Source organism: Miniopterus schreibersii (genome assembly GCF_964146895.1).
Source record: "Miniopterus schreibersii genome assembly, chromosome: 18".
Classification (NCBI taxonomy): Eukaryota; Metazoa; Chordata; class Mammalia; order Chiroptera; family Miniopteridae; genus Miniopterus; species Miniopterus schreibersii.
In genome coordinates, this window is record NC_138121.1 from 7,444,266 (window position 1) to 7,463,097 (window position 18,832).

The 18,832-nt window shown below is 52.1% G+C and overlaps 1 protein-coding gene across 1 annotated transcript; it reads left to right on the forward strand.

Moving 5' to 3' along the window:
- The first annotated feature begins 455 nt into the window (after positions 1–455).
- On the forward strand, positions 456–6,559 carry LOC308548119 (cytochrome P450 2A13). Its single transcript, XM_081119152.1, has 9 exons — positions 456–754; positions 1,229–1,391; positions 2,142–2,291; positions 2,453–2,613; positions 3,108–3,284; positions 3,877–4,018; positions 4,474–4,661; positions 5,188–5,329; positions 5,868–6,559. The coding sequence occupies exons 1-9, from the start codon at positions 467–469 to the stop codon at positions 6,047–6,049; spliced, it is 1,593 nt and encodes a 530-aa protein (XP_080975278.1). The 5' UTR covers positions 456–466; the 3' UTR covers positions 6,050–6,559.
- The last annotated feature ends 12,273 nt before the right edge of the window (positions 6,560–18,832 follow it).

Here is an 18,832-nt window from a genome sequence, read left to right on the forward strand (position 1 = left end):
CTCTATATATTTCTCCCCACCCCCTGCAGGAAGCCCACGTCCACTGCCGCTGCCTCTCACCTCAAGACCCTCAAATCCATTGCCTGACATCTCCCATCCTGAGACCTTTAAACCTACATCCCTCCTCAGCAAAAGACCCCCAAATTCACAGCCATGCATCCTGTCTCATTCCAATACCCTTAAGTCTTTAATTTTTCTCTCCTGAGACCCCCAAGTTCACAATTTTGGGGTTCCCTCTCACTCTGAGTCCCCAAATCCCAAGCTCATACATGCAAATATTCCAGAATCTTCAGTTCTAAAATTTGTCTACTGTGCCAAGTCCACAGCCCTTGGCTGGCTCCTCGGGAGAGGCCACAAATTCAGGCTCCTGCCCACTCCCTGTTAATCTGCCCTGGAGTCCCTGCCTCCTCCATTGCTGGCTTATACCCCAAGCTGCCCGGGAGCATGACAGGGGTGTAGTCAGCAGATGAAAAGAGACTGTTACATAATCAGGACCAAAGGTGACCCCTCTCTCCCAGGGAGTATAAAAGCAACCCATGCCAGGCATCGCCATGTAACTGCTCTCAGTGCCATCATGCTGGCCTCCGGGCTGCTTCTGGCAGCTTTGCTGGCCTGCCTGACTGTAATGGTCTTGATGTCTGTCTGGCAGCAAAGGAAGCTCTGGGGAAAGCTGCCTCCCGGACCCGTTGCATTGCCCTTCATCGGAAACTACCTGCAGCTGAACACAGAGCAGATGTACAACTCCCTCATGAAGGTGTCGTGGGGCAGGGAAATGGGTGGTAGAGTGGGGCTATGGGCACTGCCCAGTCTCTCTGGGACTTTGTGGCAGGGAATTGGCATCGATTGGACCGAAATCTTAGGAAAGGGGAGTTTTGTGTGTTTTTTAAAATATGTTTTTATTGATTCCAGAGAGAGAGGAAGGGGAAGAGAGAGAAACAGATGAGAGAAAAACCCAGGCACGTAAAATACCCTGACGGGGAATCAAACATGCGACCTCTGGGGGGATTGGACCACGTTCAACCAACCAAGCCACACCAGCAGGGGCAGGAAGGGGGAGCTTTGAAGTTTTAGCATCAGGGTCCTAGCCGGGAAAGACCAGATCTTGGGATGTCCAGTCTCTTGGCTGTCAGAACCTGGGCAAAATGTACCCCAGCCTGTGAGGACTGGGTCCAGGGCCCGATGGGAGCTGAGGCCGCTCCCTCTCACCACCCCCGTGCCTCTCCATCAGATGAGCGAGCGCTACGGGCCGGTGTTCACCATCCACCTGGGCCCGCGGCGGGTCGTGGTGCTGTGTGGATACGACGCTGTGAAGGAGGCGCTGGTGGACCAGGCCGAGGAGTTCAGTGGGCGAGGCTCGCAGGCCACCTTTGACTGGCTCTTCAAAGGCTATGGTGAGGGGCTCTGGGCAAGGGACGTGGTCAGGCAGACCCGACAGCCGTTTCCCCAGCGTTCTCCCAGCTCGCCTGCCCTCTTGGGCTGGGGCAGAGCCCTTCCTCTGGCCCCTCTGGCCCCTCTGGCCCCCTCCGGCTCCTCGCTGCACCTCTCGGGCTTGTCTTAGTGTTTCTGCGCCTCCTGCTTCTCTGCCGGCCTCCCAGTCCCCCTGCCCGCCTGCCGGTTCTCTCTCACTAGGTGGCCCTTCCTCCCCTTATCTGAGAGGCTCCGGGGATGTCTGCCTTGCAGGCCTGGCCCTCTGTCTCCATGTGTCTTTCCGTCTTTTCCTCCTCAGCTTCTGTGCCCCTTCCCGGCCTCTCTTTGTCCTTAGTCTTAGGATCCCACATTATTTCAGCTTCAGTCCCCATGCCTCCATCCCCTGGCAAAGCCCCTCATCTCTCCAGACGCTCGCCATTTCTCCGTATATATTTCTCTCTCCTCTCCAGCTCTTTTAAAATCCTTCTCAATTTTTACTTCCACCTCCCAGATGTCCCCAGGTCTCACTCCCCCTCCTCTCCTCCATCTCTCCCTCTCTTCAGGTGAGTCTCCGTCTCTGTTTCTCTGTGCAGCGTGTTGCCCCGTCCCTTCTGATTTTCTTCCAACCTGGCCTCTGTCCCTTCCCGGATTTCTCTGACTGGGAGCGTCCTTTCTCTTTCTCTCTCTGCCCACCTCCCGCTGACCCCCCTCCCCACTCCTGCGCCCCCTCCCAGGTGTGGTTTTCAGCAACGGGGAGCGGGCCAGGCAGCTCCGGCGCTTCTCCATCACCACGCTGCGGGACTTCGGCATGGGCAAGCGCAGCATCGAGGAGCGCATCCAGGAGGAGGCGGGCTTCCTCCTCCAGGCCTTGCGGGACACGCACGGTGAGCCTGGCAGCCCAGGGTCCCCTCCACGGACCCGCACCGAGGGTTCTGGCCTGGGAAGGGACCTAGGTTCGGGGGAGGCTTTGCTCGAATTATCAAACTGGCATCAGACCGCCAAGTTGAATCTCCCCCAAATCCCTTCTCTCGCCTACACCTCCCAGGTGCCTTCATAGACCCCACCTTCTTCCTGAGCCGCAGTGTCTCCAACATCATCAGCTCCATCGTCTTTGGGGACCGCTTCGACTATGAGGACAAGCAGTTCCTCTCACTGCTGCGCATGATGCTGGGAAGCTTCCAGTTCACAGCTACATCTATGGGGCAGGTAACTGGTCCCCACCTGGCTCTACTGTGGCCCTATCACAGCCAGCCAAGGGCTCCCCCACACGGGGACAGGTGTCCCAAACTCCTGTCCTCCTCTAGACAGGGTCCCCTCAAAATCAGCCTTCTCACTTGGACAACTGAACAAGTGAGAACCCGGGACAGGTGTCTAATACCCAGTCTCCAATACCTGGATGTCTCAACTAATACTCCCCTTACAAAACAAGAAAGGAAAGGGGGGGAGAGAGGGAGGGAGGGAGGGAGGGAACGAACCTGGATGTGTCCCAGGCCATCTCACCTAAATCCTTGGGCAGGGGCCCTCATGCTTACCTCACATGAAAACTCAGACATCTGTTTCCATCCAGCCCCATCTAAATACCCAAACACCTAAACAGGCGCCTTTAAACCAGTGCGTCCCTTGCCCTGGGACAGGTCCCACTCCCATCAGGTGATGTCCACCAACAGCTGTCCTTCCTCTCCCTGCTCCCCCCACCTCAGCTCTATGAGATGTTCTCCTCGGTGATGAAACACCTGCCAGGGCCACAGCAACAGGCATTTAAGGATCTCCAGGGGCTGGAGGACTTTATTGCTGAGAAGGTGGAGCAGAACCAACGCACGCTGGATCCCAAATCCCCACGGGACTTCATTGATTCCTTCCTCATCCGCATGCAGAAGGTCCGCGCCCGCAGCCAGTGCAGAGAGGCCCGCAGCCCCGCAGAGGGCCCCAGGCCGGGGCGGGGAGGGACAGATCACCCCCCATCATAATCCTCACAATCCCAGTTATGATTAACCACCGCTTCTCTCCACTGAGCCCTCGCCCATGGGCAGGGCTTGTGTGTGCAAATCATAATGACAACCACATCTGGGCACTACCGTGCACCAGGCACTATTTTAACAACTTGATGGTATTCGCCTGTTTAACACTCACACCAGCTCTCTTTAGCTCTCTGATGCATCCTGTCATGGTCTCTCTGTCTCTTTTTCCCACTCACTGTCTCTATCCCTTCATTTCTAAGTATTTCTACAATTAAGAAGCGACATCTAAGCTGATAATTAAAAGACAGATAGCCAGCTGGGTAAAGAGTGTGAGAAGAGCATTTGGGGCAGAGCCAGCAGCCTGGGAAAAGGCCTGGCAGAACTAGGGGCCCCCTTTCCACCCTTGGTCTGGATCTATAAGAGGTGGGTCCAAAGGACAAAGCCCAGCAGGGCCCCGGGAGCGTGGGGGAGCGCGGGGGAGTGGGCTTGGCCTGAAGCCGTCCTCCCACAGGAACAGGAGAACCCCAACACAGAGTTCCACATGAAGAACCTGGTGATGACCACACTGAACCTTTTCTTTGCGGGCACAGAGACAGTCAGCACAACCCTGCGTTATGGCTTCCTGCTGCTCATGAAGCACCCAGATGTGGAGGGTAAGGCCGGAGGGGGGAAGGGAAGTGAGGGCCACAGAGCCTCAAAATTCCCCTGAGCCCGCTGCCATGTCCCCACCTCTCTCAAGTGCCTGGACCCTCAGACACACCCTGCTATCCAGAGGCTAGGTGATGATATTCAGCAAATAGGCACCAGCGAGTTTCATTCGCTGTTAAAATATTGAAAATACCTGAACTGATTGGTAAATAGGTCCTGTGCTGAGCCCACCAAGTGCCCACTACCTGCCCCTCCAGACTCCTCCCTCGCAGCTTCCCCCACGAATTTGGCACAACCAGGTTAACAGCACCCTGCGCCAACAATGATTCTGGCCAACCTGTTTCGAATGATCTACATGGATGTCATGCATGTTGTAGACCCATCCAGTTGTACATATTTAGACTATCATTCCTGCCCTGAGACCCCTAGATACTTAAATATATTCCCCCTTATCCCACAGCCAAGGTCCATGAGGAGATTAACCGGGTGATTGGTAAAAACCGTCAGCCCAAGTTCGAAGACCGGGCCAAGATGCCCTACACAGAAGCAGTGATCCACGAGATCCAAAGAGTCGGAGACATTATTCCCATGGGCTTGGCCCGCAGAGTCACCAAGGACACTGAGTTCCGGAACTTCCTCCTCCCTAAGGTGCTGCCCTTGCCCAGCCCAGAGGGGCCTCCAACCTACTCCCTGTGACCGAGCACCCCATCCCCTTTAGAAGCTTCCCAGGCCCTGTCCCACTCCCTCAATCACAGACTCCCCAGTCACATGTCCCTTCAACCTTCCCACTCAGAGACACCTGAACCCCCTATCTCCCCAAGACCCCTTGCCTCAGGGCATATGAACCCTATTTCCCCAGATTTCCCGTCTCAAGACTTCCTGTCTCAGGGATACAACTCTCATGTCCCCCAAACATCCTGCCTTAAGAGACATGAACTGCATGTACCCCAAACCTTCTGCCTCAGGAGACACAGACCCCCATGCTCCCCAAAATCCCTGTCTTGGGGACATAAATGTCATATCCCCCAAAGCTCCTCCCTCAGAGACGACCCTGCCTCCCCCACCTCCCACGTCTCCTCACCTCGCGCACCCACCTTTCCCCTCTGACCCCATGCACTCTCAGCATACCCATTCCCCCTCCACCTTCTCAAACCCCCTTTGCCCTCCCCACCAGGGCACCGAAGTGTTTCCTATGCTGGGCTCCGTGCTAAAAGACCCCAGGTTCTTCTCCAACCCTAAAGATTTCAACCCCCAGCATTTCCTAGATGAGAAGGGGCAGTTTAAGAAGAATGATGCTTTTGTGCCTTTCTCCATCGGTAAGAGACCACTGTTGCCAAGCCACCAGTCAGTCACACCAACTGGGGCCTCCTTCATCCCCGCTCCCCTCTCTGGGGTGTAGCCTAGCACGGTTCTCTAGCTTGGGAGTCCCTCTGATGATCTACCCTGCAGCCAACCAACTGCAACCCCCATAACTATCAAGTACCTAAGCCCAAGCAAAAGGAAAGGGATGACTGTCCCCATTTCAGAGACGGGGCAAATCAAGGCCCAGAGTGAGTCAGAGATTTGTTCAAGGTCACTTAAATTCTTCAGATTCCCAGGAAGGAGATGATAGCACTGCAGCCATATCTGTGTGTTTGGGAGAAAGGGTCGTCTAAAATTCCCATTGCTACACCCTGCTATGGCTCACCCCCGTCCCATGCACAAGGGAAACGGAGGCTCAAAGAGGATTAGAGACTTCTCTGAGAGTCTTCAGGCCACGACACTCCATCCCCTCCTCCGGGGAGAATGCAGCTGGAGAGGGAAGAGGCGGCAGGAGGGCAGCTCACCGCCCCCCTTCCCACCCTGTCTTTCCAGGAAAGCGGTACTGTTTCGGAGAAGGCCTGGCTAGAATGGAGCTCTTTCTTTTAGTCACCACTATCATGCAGAACTTCCGCTTCAAGTCTCCGCATTCACCCAAGGATATTGACGTGTCCCCTAAAGCTGTGGGCTTTGCCACCATCCCACCAAACTACACCATGAGCTTCCAGCCCCGCTGAACTAGAGGGGCCAGTGGGAGGAGCAAATGGGAGGGCGGGTCCTGGGAAGGGCGACGGGGAGGGGCGGAGCTAAAGCTGGGGTGGGGTGCAGGAAAGGGAGGTGCAAAGTGGATGGGAGAGGAAGACCAAACAGATGGGCTGTGTGTTTACCTTTCTAGAGGTAGATCCTTCAAAACTGGGTGAGAGGAAGGGAAACCTTACACTATTTTGTAAATGATGACGATTATGATAATAATAATAGCTATTATTTATTGAACAAGGACTCCTTTGTCAGCTCTATGCTAAAAGCATTACACACTCACCTCCCTTAATGCTCACAAACCTATGCGACGGGAACTGTGTTCATGCCCATTTTACAGGTGACAGCTGAGGCTCAGAAAGTTTGTCTCTATCTGAGATCCCACAGAACACAGTGAGTGCTCAGCAAGGACTTGAACACAGATCCGCGCAGCGATGTCTACTCTTAGCCCACTGTCCTTTGGGTAGATTCTTAAAAGGCACCCCTTCCTCAAGTAAAAAAAATGACACCTTAGTATATTATTACACAATATGAACAGTTCTGTCCAAGGATTTTTCCAGATTCCCGGCAGGCAGCTGACCTGGCTTCACTACATACACTTGCCCATTCTCTTGCCCTTTCATGCACACTTCAAATGCCAGGGCATCCATCGCCCCACCACCACCACCGCCACCAAATAAGGTGGGATCTGATCAGAGTGAGACCGGAGAACAGGAGTCAGACCTCTTAAAGAACTGGGTGTGAGAGAAAAACAGTGAATGCTGGGGGAACTTTGGTCAGGGCGCAGCCATGTACAAGTGTGTGTGTTGTGTGTATGCAAGTATACGATTGCATGTTCTCCTGAGTATATGCATGAACTCATCTGCTCTGAGCTTCTGAAGGTTTGGCTCTCTCTGATGGACCTGGGGTCTGCTGTAATACCCAGCTAAGAGTCTCAGAATCTCCTGCTTACTCTCAAATAAGTCAGTGTGTGTTCTCTCAGAAGTGGCATCCTCGAGCAGTGCACAATCTGCGCATTCACAGACATCAGCCTTAGATTTCTGTTTCTTAAACTAAATGCTACACAGACCCCTCCCCACCCAAAAAAACCTTGCCACACTTGAAGGACCAGTGATTAAGATCAAGTGAGGGGGAAATCTGGTTCTCTGAACCCTGCAAGTATCATAACAAGCTATGATTGTCAAGTTTCTCAATTTCCATTATCTAAGTTTTACAGCTTGGGTTTCATGAATTGGCTGCTTCCTGCTCACTGGAGAAGAAGGATGGGTCCATAGGGTCACACCCTTTATTATCACAAACACACTTTTAAAATTTATTATTATTGATTGATTTTAGAGAGAGAAGGTAGAAAGAGAGAGAGGGAGAGCAAGAGAAAAACATCGATTTGCTGTTCCACTTATTTAAGCACCATTGGTTGTTTCTTGCGTGTGCCCTGATGGGGGATCAAGCTCACAGCCTTGGCATATCAGATGATGCTCTAACCAGGGCCACAAGCACTCTTTTTAACAACCCAGTGTCAGAACCAAACCTCATCCTTCCATGTATACGTCACTTAAAGAGGCTTCCAGAAACCGCGACTGGAGGAATCTTAGAATTGTGGCGTAACAAACTGCTGAATCTGGGAACCGCAGAGTCCCACAATTCATCATCTCGGAATCTCAGATTCTCAGAACCTGAGGACTCAAGAGTGTTTGAAACACTGATGCTTGGAGCTCTTGATACTCAGAATTTTAGCATTGTGAAGCACTGGGGGGGGGGGGGGGGTAAGACTTCAACATGTGAGCTCTTTGGGAACACAGGTTAACCCATAACCTGAGTATCCCCTACCCAATTATCTCCAGGAGATCTCTCTTAATTGTCCCACCCTCTCCCAGAATTGGCCTTTGGCTGGCCTCACTCCGTGTATCCCTCGGCTGTGTCCATATACCTCCATCTGACTGTGCTCAGTCTCTGGTCCATGCTTAGCCCCTTCCTCTGTCTTTCAGCCACACCTCAGGGACTGTGGCTGTTTGCATCTGCCTGTGTTCTTCCTTTATGGCTTATTCTTTTCCCAAATTCCTGTTATTTATTTCTCTATCACACCCCATCCAGCCATCACAGTTAGGTCCTAGTGGTGTGCTGTCTTGAATTTGTATGGATACACATGAAAATCCTAGCTCTAGATGCTGGGGGGGGGGGGGCTTCTCCAGGGTTTTCTGAGTCACCATGTTTCAAATACCCTGTTTCTCTGGCCTAACTTTCCTCTTGCCTCATCAGCTCCCCACTCTGCTTCTACCCCTTGGTTAGGTGGCTCAGATCAATGACTCCAGAGCTGAGTAAACAACCACATGCTGGCGGTCAGGATACCCTGCAACAGACCGCACCCGGACAGCACGTGGCGTCATGCAGCGCCCCACGTTCCCCCGAAGGGCATTCCCCTTTCTCATCCTTGCCAGGGTGGTATTTGGTATTCTAGGCGCCTGGCTGGTGGGTGGGTCAATTAAGTTCTGATCCTTGCCCAGGTAACCTAACCCTCGCTAAGCACTGACTTAGAACACAGGCTCAGGCTGGCACGCAAGCCAGCCTCCCCCACTGTGTACACTGACGTCGGTCGGAGCTGTGCTGCCTTGTGCTGCATTGTTGAGTCCTATGGGGAGGCTGTTATAGATTTGGCTGACCTACGTTGAAAATTCCACTAACTAATTGGCATTTAGAGACAGGACTGTGGGTTCGGGGACCTCCTTAACGTGGCCATGGATCATTTCTCTTGGCCTGGATACTTCCCACCTATCAGGTCCAGTCAACACAAGTCAATATAGAAGAGCAGTGTGATGTTCTCTAGAAAGTCAAGATGATCAAGATCTCTGTGGACCGCATTATACAAAAGTTTAAAAGTTGGCATAGGTGCCCGGCTGGCATGGCTCAGTGGTTAAATGTTGACCCATGAACCAGGAGATCACGGTTCGACTCCCACTCAGGGCACATGCCTGGGTTGCAGGCTCAATCCCCAGTAAGGGGCACGCAGAAGGCAGCCGATCAATGACTCTCTCATCATGGATGTTTCTCTCTCTCTCTCTCCCCCTCCCTTCCTTTCTCTGAAATAAAAAAGTTGGCATAGGTCTGAAAATTGGTACGGAGAAAAAAAGTATTTGCCAAGTCCGCTGTAGTTTCATCTCAGTTGCCAGAAGCTGTGTTAATTTGCTTTACTAAAATACCACATCCAAAACACAGCAGAATTGAAGTCACTGCTTTATTAAGTTTATAATAATCCAGTTTTTCCCCCAAGAATTATCATCATCCGCACAGGCCAAATAGGGATATGATGTTTTACATCTTTTATGGTAGCACAGTATGTTGTGTTACGCTGGCAGAAGCCTCATACATCTTGTGTTTATTGCATCTCTTGGTTGCATCAATTTCTTTGGTGTTTGATTTAAACTCGTGGTATTTTGTACAGTAACATGCTGTACAGGGTTGTAGCCTAGGAGCAGTAAGTAGACTGTGCCATAGAGCCTAGGTGTGTAGTAGGCTAGACCAGCAATTTTCAACCTTTTTTATCTCAGGGCACACTCTCAGGAACAAAGACTTGAAATATGACAGTCACTATACATAGAATAAAAAATGCCTTAAAAATAAAAAATGTTCTAATATGAACCTTCAACAATTTCTCTTAACCACTACGACCAGAGATTTCAATATTCGGAATAAATACACATACCTCATCTATTTAATTAATTATTCGGGATATCCCCCTATTCTCATTAGCCAGAAATCTGGTGTCCCTATTGTGAGAACTCTTCTTAGTAGCCTCCACCCCAGTTATCTAAACCTTTCAGCACTGTGGGCTTAGTCCTAAGGAGCAATCATCACTCTCATTCACTGCTGAGGGTGGAGGCTGTGAGTTGGCACAACCTTTGAGTGTGGCTTGACAATAGCAGCCAAAATTAAAAGGGAATGTATCATTTGACTCAGCAATTCACAGCAAATGATTTATCCTGAGGTGTACTCAACTGCGCAAAATTACCTATGAGCAAGCTTATTTGTTGCAGCTCTGTTTAATAGTGAAAGGCTGGAAGTAACTGCAGTGTTCATCATTAGATGGCTGACTAATAAACGGTGGTACATCCTTACAGTGGAATGCAGGATCCCAGCAGGAAAGGTAAGTCAGACACAAATAGGATAACTGAGAGTTTAATGAGAGGACTGTTTACAAAGTTGAGGGAAATCCAATGAGGGATGGGAAACACCTGTAAACTAGCCACAGTGAGGTTCCCCTGGATCCCTGTCCCTGAAGGAGGGAGCAGTTCCTGGAACGGTGACACCTGTACATACAACAGGAGTCGTAGCCAAAGCAAGTTACATGACCAAGTGTGCCAGTTGGGGAGGGGGGAGTGTAATCTTGTCCTAAGAGAACGACCAGTGCGAGGGAAGAAAACATTTTGAAAATACAGTCATTCCTCCGTATCCATAGGTTCTGTATCCATGGATTCAACCAACTGCTGTTGGTTGTGGAACCTAGGGATACAGAGGGCCAACTAAAGGACTTGAGTCTCCTCAGATTTTGGTATTGAGGGGGGTTCTGGAACCAATTCCCCTCAGATACCAAGGGATGACTGTGGAATAATTTACCACAGACAAGGCAAGCCTCAGACTTCAGTGACTCTCCTGCCCCCAAGTGGATAAAGCCTGTCAGATAATAAAGTCAAAGAGAGATGAGGAGAGCAAAAGAGAGTGAGAAAAACATTATTTAAACCTGCATCCAGCATAGGGGTAGATGCCAAGGGAAACCAGAGCTACCTAATCCCTTAATTAAGCCTTCACACCTCTGCCAGGACTTGCCATAAGCAGCTTTTCTGGGACTTTAACAAGAAGGCGCCCCACCTCTCTCTCACCAAGTGCCTGGGACCAAGGGTGTCAAATTCTCCAGGATCTACAAGCACACACACACACACACACACACACACACACACACCCCAGCCCTCATGGGAACGGTGAACTGACCTGGGGGCGTTTCCAGGTACTGTCACTGCAAGCATCTTTGCCACAAGCATTTTTGCTGCAAATGTTTCTGCCACATAATTAATTGGCTGTAAGGCAATGTTGCCATAAATTCATGGCAAATAATAAAGGGACATTGATAAGGACATAATGAAACATGAAAAATGAATAACAAAATGAATAAGGCTTTATTGAGAAATGCAAAATATTTAAATACATTTAAAATATGTGTGTGTTGCCCTGGCTGGGTGGCTCAGTTGTTTGGAGTGTCATCCCATGCACCAAAAGGTCACCAGTTCAATTCCCTTCCTCCCCAGAAACCCCAAACCTGTCCCCACGAAGCAGGTATTCTACATCCCTACTTCAAGCCCTAACAACACAGTTTCCAGCATCCATCACGGGAAACCCCAGACACGCAAACACATTTCCTGGGCTCCTGATGGAGTCCTATGCTGCACCTCCCCCCTCCTTATCAAGTTCCCAGGACCCCCAGCCCTGCAGAGTGGAAATCCTCATTGTGTAGCCTCCCAGCCCTCTGCACCACTGATTCTGCCCCCCCCACACACAGGGCACCGACGTCATCACCATCCTTAACACAGTCACTGAGAACCCAGCCAGTTCCTGACGCCCCAGGAACTCAACCCTGAGCATTTTCTGGATGCCAATCAGTCCTTAAAGAAAAGCCCTGCCTTCATGCCCTTCTCAGCTGGTGAGAGAGGTGGGGACAAGAGTCAGTCTTTCGGACCCCTCGTTCCCACCTACGATGCCCAGTCCTCCAAACCTTCTCACTTCATCCCACCCATCCTCAGCTTTGGATGTGCAGAGACATCCGCTCTCCCCTCCCAGCTCTGCTCTTACAGGCAGTTAATGACTGAAATCCTTGTGGAGGGAGGTTGGAGGCAGAAGAGTAACTTAACTTGGAGGTGCTCACTTCCGTCTCTCCAGTGGGTGGCACAGGTGAGGTGGTTCTAGTTTCCTCTGCTTCCGTCTTCACCCTGCTGAAAAAAATCTTTCCTGTGTAACTCAGTATTAGAAAGAAAAATAAGTGGGGGGAGATACTAACAGGTAACTTAGCATATTGCATACTGTGTGCCAGGCGCTGCCTCTGAGGCCAGGCGCTGGCTCAGAGTGGTGGTGAAGAGCTGGGCTTTGCAGCCAGACCCCAGCTCCTTTCTCTCCAAGGTATGTGGCCGTGGATATGTCACTTCACCTCTGTGCCTCAATTTCCACGTTTATAATATGGAGATCATAACAAGGCCTGCCTCTTGGAGTTATGAGGAATAAATTCATAGCTGTACATGCTTAGAGTAGTGCATGGCACACATAGGACCTACATCAGCATTTCTGCTCGCTGCCAATCTGCATTCACCATTCACAACAACCTATTGAGGCACTATTATCACCCCCATTTTAAACACCCAGGAACTGTGGCGTGCCCAAGATCACAGAACCAGTTACGGCAGAGCCAGGATTCGAACCCAAGAAGTTGCATTTGTATCAGGCAGGCCCAGGATTTACTTAAAGCATTTTCCCAGATTTTCAGATGGGCGGGTCTGTGGTGTCCCCGACCGTTATCCTCATATGTTTTCCTTTGGGAATTTGGAGCTGGAGCCCCTCACCCCATCTCATGTCATCGCTTCCCCACCCAGCCCCTCGCCTGATGCTGACCGTGCCCAGGTACCCGGTGGGAGCGCTGGGAGCCCTTCCGCGGCCTCACCCGGGCCCTGCGGGGCTGCTCCCGCAGCCCCCGGGCCCTTCCAGATTCGCCTGTGGGCGGTGGCGCCCGGCCCTAGACGCTGTTCCGTCCCTCCTCTCCGTCCACTGTGCCCCCACCCCTCTCGTTTCCCCCCCTTTGTGCCTGCCACATGCCCATCCCTCCGGGGCTGCGCCCCAGAGGCAGAGAAAGACCTGCGGAAGGGGAGGTGCGTGCCTTGTCTCACCAAAAGAACTCGCTCTATTCGCGCCCTTTTGGGCTTTTGTATCATTTCGTAGTAAATGTATAATACATTCAAACCTGCTGTGGCTGAATTAAAGGGAGGAGAGTCCCCTAGGATAGGGAGAAGGGCGGTCTGGCTGCAGGGAGAGAAGACACCTGTGACTAGTTCCACCCTCATTCTTGAGGCAGCTAGAAACTGAGAGAAATTGTTACCCCGAGATAGGCTGTAATATATAGGCCACGAGGGCCTGAAGACAGAGAGGCAGAGAAACCAAGGCAGAGAAAGGGACAGCACCCAGAAAGGTACCGAACAGGTCTGCAAGAGATGCCAGGTGCTGTACAAAAGATGGAAATGTAGGCAGGGAGAAAGTGAGAGATGGAGAGATATAAACAGACACAGACTGAGAAGTAACCATTACTAACACACAGCACTTCCTAGTCACACACAGTTCTAAAGTCCTCATTTAAATCCCCCTATGAAGCAAAGCAATACTATACATTTTTACAGATGAGCAAACTGAGGCTCAGAGAGGAAGTGACTTACCCAAGATAACACAGCCAGGAATGGGCAGAGCTGGGATTGGACCGCAGAGCATCTGGCTCCAACACTGCTCCTCTCAATCTCACAAGGCAGAGACACAGCGGAAAGCACAGACATGCGCAGGCTGAGAGGTGGAGAGGCAAAGATGACAGAAGACAGAGACAAGGAGAGACACGAATGACCAGAGAAAGACAGAGAGGAAGGGCAATGAATGGGGAAGTGAGGCACTGGAAGACTGAAACTGTCCCCCATTTCTCACCCTTCTCCTTGGATTATCCCTTTGCCTGACAATTCCTCCCTTTGGGGCTAGGGCAGCAGTCCCAGGCCTGGGGCCTCCCTGACATCCTGCTGACAGTAGCTTTGCTCAATGGGCTTCATTGAGCCAGGGTCAGGCAGAGTGGGGCTGGCCCCCAGCCATGGGTGGTGGTGGCCTGAGGGGTCCTACCCTGAATGGCATCTCCCCAAGGCCATCCAGAAGCTGGGACATGCTCTGCTGAACATGAGGCCAGCTGGGTGAGGCATATAGAGGGTCCCCACATGGGGCATCTTCTCCCTAATCCGCATGCTGTTCCCACCATAAGCCAACCAGAGTCTGCCCCAGGGCCCAGCCATGGATGCAAAGGTGCAAGGAAAGAGGGAGAGACTCAGAGGTCCTGAGAAAGATGGAAAGATAACGAAGAGAAACACCAGAGATACTGAGAATGAGACAGAGATAGAGAGAGACAGCAGAAAGGGATCGTGAAAACCAAAGACTGGGAATGAGACAGAAAGAGAGCCGGAGGAGGAGGGAGAAGAGAAGCACTGAGAGAAAGGGACAGATGCCCAGAGAGAAAGCAGAAAAGGAGATTCTAAAACAGAGAGAAATTAAGAAGGAAGAGACGAAGAGAAACAGATCTGAGAGAAACAGAAAAAGGGGATCTCGAGAGACAGATGCCTCAAGGCAAGACACAGACAGGCAGGAAAAGAGACAGCCACAGGATTCAGCAAAAGACAGAGACTGAGACAAATAGTCTGAGTTAGAGACAGAGACAGAAATCAGGATGGTGAAAGTCATGCATTCATTCAACAAACAGTCACTGAGTGCCCACTGTGTGCTGAGCACTATTTTAGGTGCAGGGAGTACAGAAATGGACAAGACAAGAGGCCTGCTCTTGAAGACACCCTAATAGAAAGGATTCATTAGGGAGCTTGACAGAGCGGGATCTGGGGAGGGCACGCTCGCTGCACCCCACCACACCCCTGCTGCCTGTGGAGTCCGAGCCCTGCCCCACAACCCCTCCCAGTCACCTAGACAGAGAAAGGTTGGCAAGTAGGAAAACCTGCAACAGAGAGACACACACACACACAGGCAAGGAGACAGGGAAGCACAGACTGGAAGATTAAGGTAAAAACAAACGAGGAGAGATGCAAAGAGAGAAAACATTGAAAAGAGAGAGAGCAAGAGATAGAAAACAGACATGAACAGAGACAGACACTGAGAGTAAAACAGAGATGGACAGAGAGAGAAAGATGAACAGAGACAGAGAAACACAGAGAATGAAAGGGAAGAAGACACTGAGAGATGAAACAAGAATCAAAAAGAGATAGAGACACTGAGAGGCACTCCCAGAGACAAGCCCAGTCTTGGACTCTGCACAGCCCCACACCCTCCCCCCAGGTCTGGGGCTGCGCCAGGCACCTGGAGGAAGGCTGGATCTGGCAAGGCAGGGACAGGCCGGTGGGTGGTCTGCATTCCTGAACAGTCTGTTTCAAGGACTGACTCAGCCACATGCCTTCCTACCGCTGGCCCATCCAGGCCTGGGTCTGCCCCCTCCAGCCCATACCTGCAGTCAGTGGGAATGATGCATGAATTTGTCTGCCATGATGGCCTGGCCTTAGGGTGAGGGTGCCCAGAGGGGCTTGGGGGACTGGCAACCAGGGAGCGCAGTAGCAGTGGGCATAGGACATTTGGGAGCATCTGGGAGCCAAAGCATTGGAAATAGAGGTGGCGGGAGTTCAGCGCAGGGCATGACTATGGGTTTATGAAGGGCCAACATGTGGGAAGGCACCCAGGAGTCATAAGGATAGGCACAGAAGTGTCAGGCTGATGGGCACCAGGAGGCTAGGAAACTCAGTAAGCCTCTGGGAGACAGGTACAGCACACAGGGCTCCAAGAGCAGTGGCCATGGAAGTGACAAGGGCTCAGGTGTGAGTCCCTAGGAATCACGGTCACAAGCCACAGGAGTGCCAGGCTAATGGACACATCACCAGGGGGTGTTTTGGTAAGTGTATTTAGGAGTCAAGAGTGCATTTAGGAATCCGAAGTACAGTCATGCACCACCTAACTCTAAGATACGTTCTGGGAAATGCGATGTTTGGAATTGTGTTGATGTGGGAACATCAGAGTGCCTTACACACACCTAGATGGTACAACCCACTACACACCTAGGCTGTACGGTACAGCTACTGCCCCTAGGCTACAAGCCTGCACAGCACGTTACTGTACAAAAACAGCAAGAGATTAAATCAAGCAGAGCATAATGAGATCAAGAGACAGTAAACAGCATGCTGTCTTACAGCAAACTTTTAAAGTAGAAAGTGAACACTCTAAAATAATGATTTAAAAAGTGTAGTAAATACATAAATCAGTAACTCGGTCATTTATTACCATCAACTATTAAGTTCTGCACACAACTGTATGTGCTATATTTTTATACAACTAGCAGTGCAGATTTGTTTACACCAACATCACCACACACGAGCAATAGGTTGCACTACAACCTAACCACGTCTACAACCTTACTAGGCAATAGGAATTTTCCAGCTTCATTATAGTATTATGGGACCACCCTTGTATATGTTGTTTGTTGTTTACCCAGACGTCATTATTTGGTGCCTATCTGTACAGGGTACAGTTTTCAGGGGTCATGGGCCAGAGAAATTCAAGAATGCACTCCTAGAGGCCAAAGATGGACCCAAAGGTGCTAGGGGTTCAGAAAGGTGCACCTGTTGGCCAAGTGTAATGCAATGACACGGAAATGCTGGTGCATTGAAGTTGTCACATAGGGCAGGCTGAGGCTGGTACACAAAGGCCAGGCGGCCCTGGCTGGTGTGGCTCAGTTAGTGGGAACAGTGGTCCTGCACATTGAAAGGTCTTGGGTTCCATTCCAGCTCAGGGCACATATCCAGGTTTCGGGTTCTATCCTTGGTTGGGTGCATACAGGAGGCAATCTATTGATGTTTCTCTTTTACATTGTTGTCTCTCTCCCCCTATCCCTTCCTCTCTCTCTCAAATCAATAAAAACATATCCTCCGGTGAGGATTAAAAAAAAAAAAAAAAGCCAGCCATGGACACAGCAGTGCTAGGGCTGAGGGGTGGGGTGACCTTGGGTTGGGGAATCTGAGAAAAGAGCAGCCACAGACACCCACCCCTCCCACTCCACACCGTCCCAAGACCCCAAGGGAATCAAGGGAATCAAATAGAAGTCAGCGAAGGCATTGAAGATGGGGGGGCCGGGTATGATACCACAAGTATCGCTGCTGGCTCTGGGCAGGCAGGGTTGAAATGCGGGGGGCGGGTGTACAGAGGGCCGTACCCCCCCGGCCCCCGCCTCTACCCCAGCTGGGGAACTTGCTGCAGCTGGAGCCCTGACAGACTGTGCACTCATAGAGGCAGTGCTGACAGTGGGTGGCGGTACAGAATTCTGGATTCGTGGGGGTGGGGCTGGGGGCTGGAACTCCTGGTTCTCTGAATGAAGAGCTGAGGGCTCGACTAGTCCCGAGGAAGGTTGAGGGGCCTGGAATCATGTGTCCCGCCCGGGAAAGGAGACTGAGGCGGGGCGGGAAGCTGAGGGCCTGGACTTCTGGTGGTTTGGGAATAGAAGCGGGGTGGAGTAGGAAGTGGGGGTGGGGAGTCAGATATCGAGGGGAGAGCCCCTGGTTAAAGGCGGTGTCGCACTGCCCTATCCCCAGCTCCATTCCTGGGTCGTCAGCATCCGGTGGGGAAGAGGGGAGCAGAGGGGTGTGTACTCCTGGTTCAAGGCTGGGAGGGTGAATGCTGAGGGCCCAGGTGCCTAGTTCTGTGGGTGCTGGGCGCTGGGGACCTGGACTTCTAGATCCTGAGGGGAGAAGAGGGAGCCTGGACTCCTGGGTCTGAGGGAAGCTGACGATGTGAAGTCCTGAGCGTGGAATGCAAGGCTGAGGCGGGAACTCCAGGGTCTGAGGGAGGAGCTGTGGGCAGGGATGTGGGGTCTCGGAGGAGGAGGGTTGCGAGCTCGGACCCGTACCCGCTGAGCGCCAGCTCTACGTAGCTCTCTGGCCGCGGGATCCCGGTGTTCGCAGTGCGGCTGCGCCCGCGCCCGGCGGTGGCGCGGCGGCTACGCAGCGCCGCAGGACGCGTTAGGGCTGCGCGCGGACACCTTCTACCCCCGCCGGGCCGGAAACGGTGAGGCCTGGGGCGGAAGAGCAGGCCTGGGCTTCCGGTCAGGGTGCCGGGGCGGGGGACGTGCAAACAGGGCGGGGCCTAGCAGAATCCACGCTCAGGAGCGCGGTGAGGGATCCCGACGCGCAGAGCTGGCGCCAATGTGCAGCGAGGTCTGGGAAGGCAACCAAGAGGTCTGGAAAAGCTGATCACGGGTTGCAAGGGAGTCCGTAGGGCCAGCTCCCGGGCCGCCCCCTTCTCTGCCCCACCCCCAGGTAACATGGTTTCTATGCGGCCCGCGGACTCGCAACAATTTTGCACTAGGTGCGCTTACGGGCGTTTGGGTTGGGTACCTGAACGATGGAAGAGCGTGGTCCTGCAGGAGGCGGCTTGTCCGCTTGGTGAATTTCAAGCCACCAAGAGAAGAGGGGCCTGGTGTGGGTGTAGCCAACGGACCCAAGGGGCTGCAGGAAGGTGTTTGAGCGGAACGAAGCCAGTAAATCCAAGAGCTAGTTGGAGGCCGATCCACAGCATTATGACCTGGTTGTGTTCCCACTCCCAGCTGCCTCGTTGGACCCTGGACGGCTACTAAGTAATGCTGTATCTAATAGTATCTGTTCCGTGGTCTTCAGGAACCTCTATGCCTACAAGGACCCAGAGTTTCTGAGGCTCCTGGACCTCTTCATGCCAACTTTCGCATCACGAGTTCCAGATGGGGCGAGTCCAGAAGGCCGGCCCCATGAGCCCAACCTACGCCAAATGCCGAGTCCATAGACCTAACGTGGATCATTAGAATGAGACCCAAAATCTTGGAATGGGAAAGTTCTAGAATTTACAACATCAAGGTCCAATCACCCCGTAGGGAAACTAGTTGTCTTGTTCAAGACCCTATTGAGATCCTGTCCCCCTAG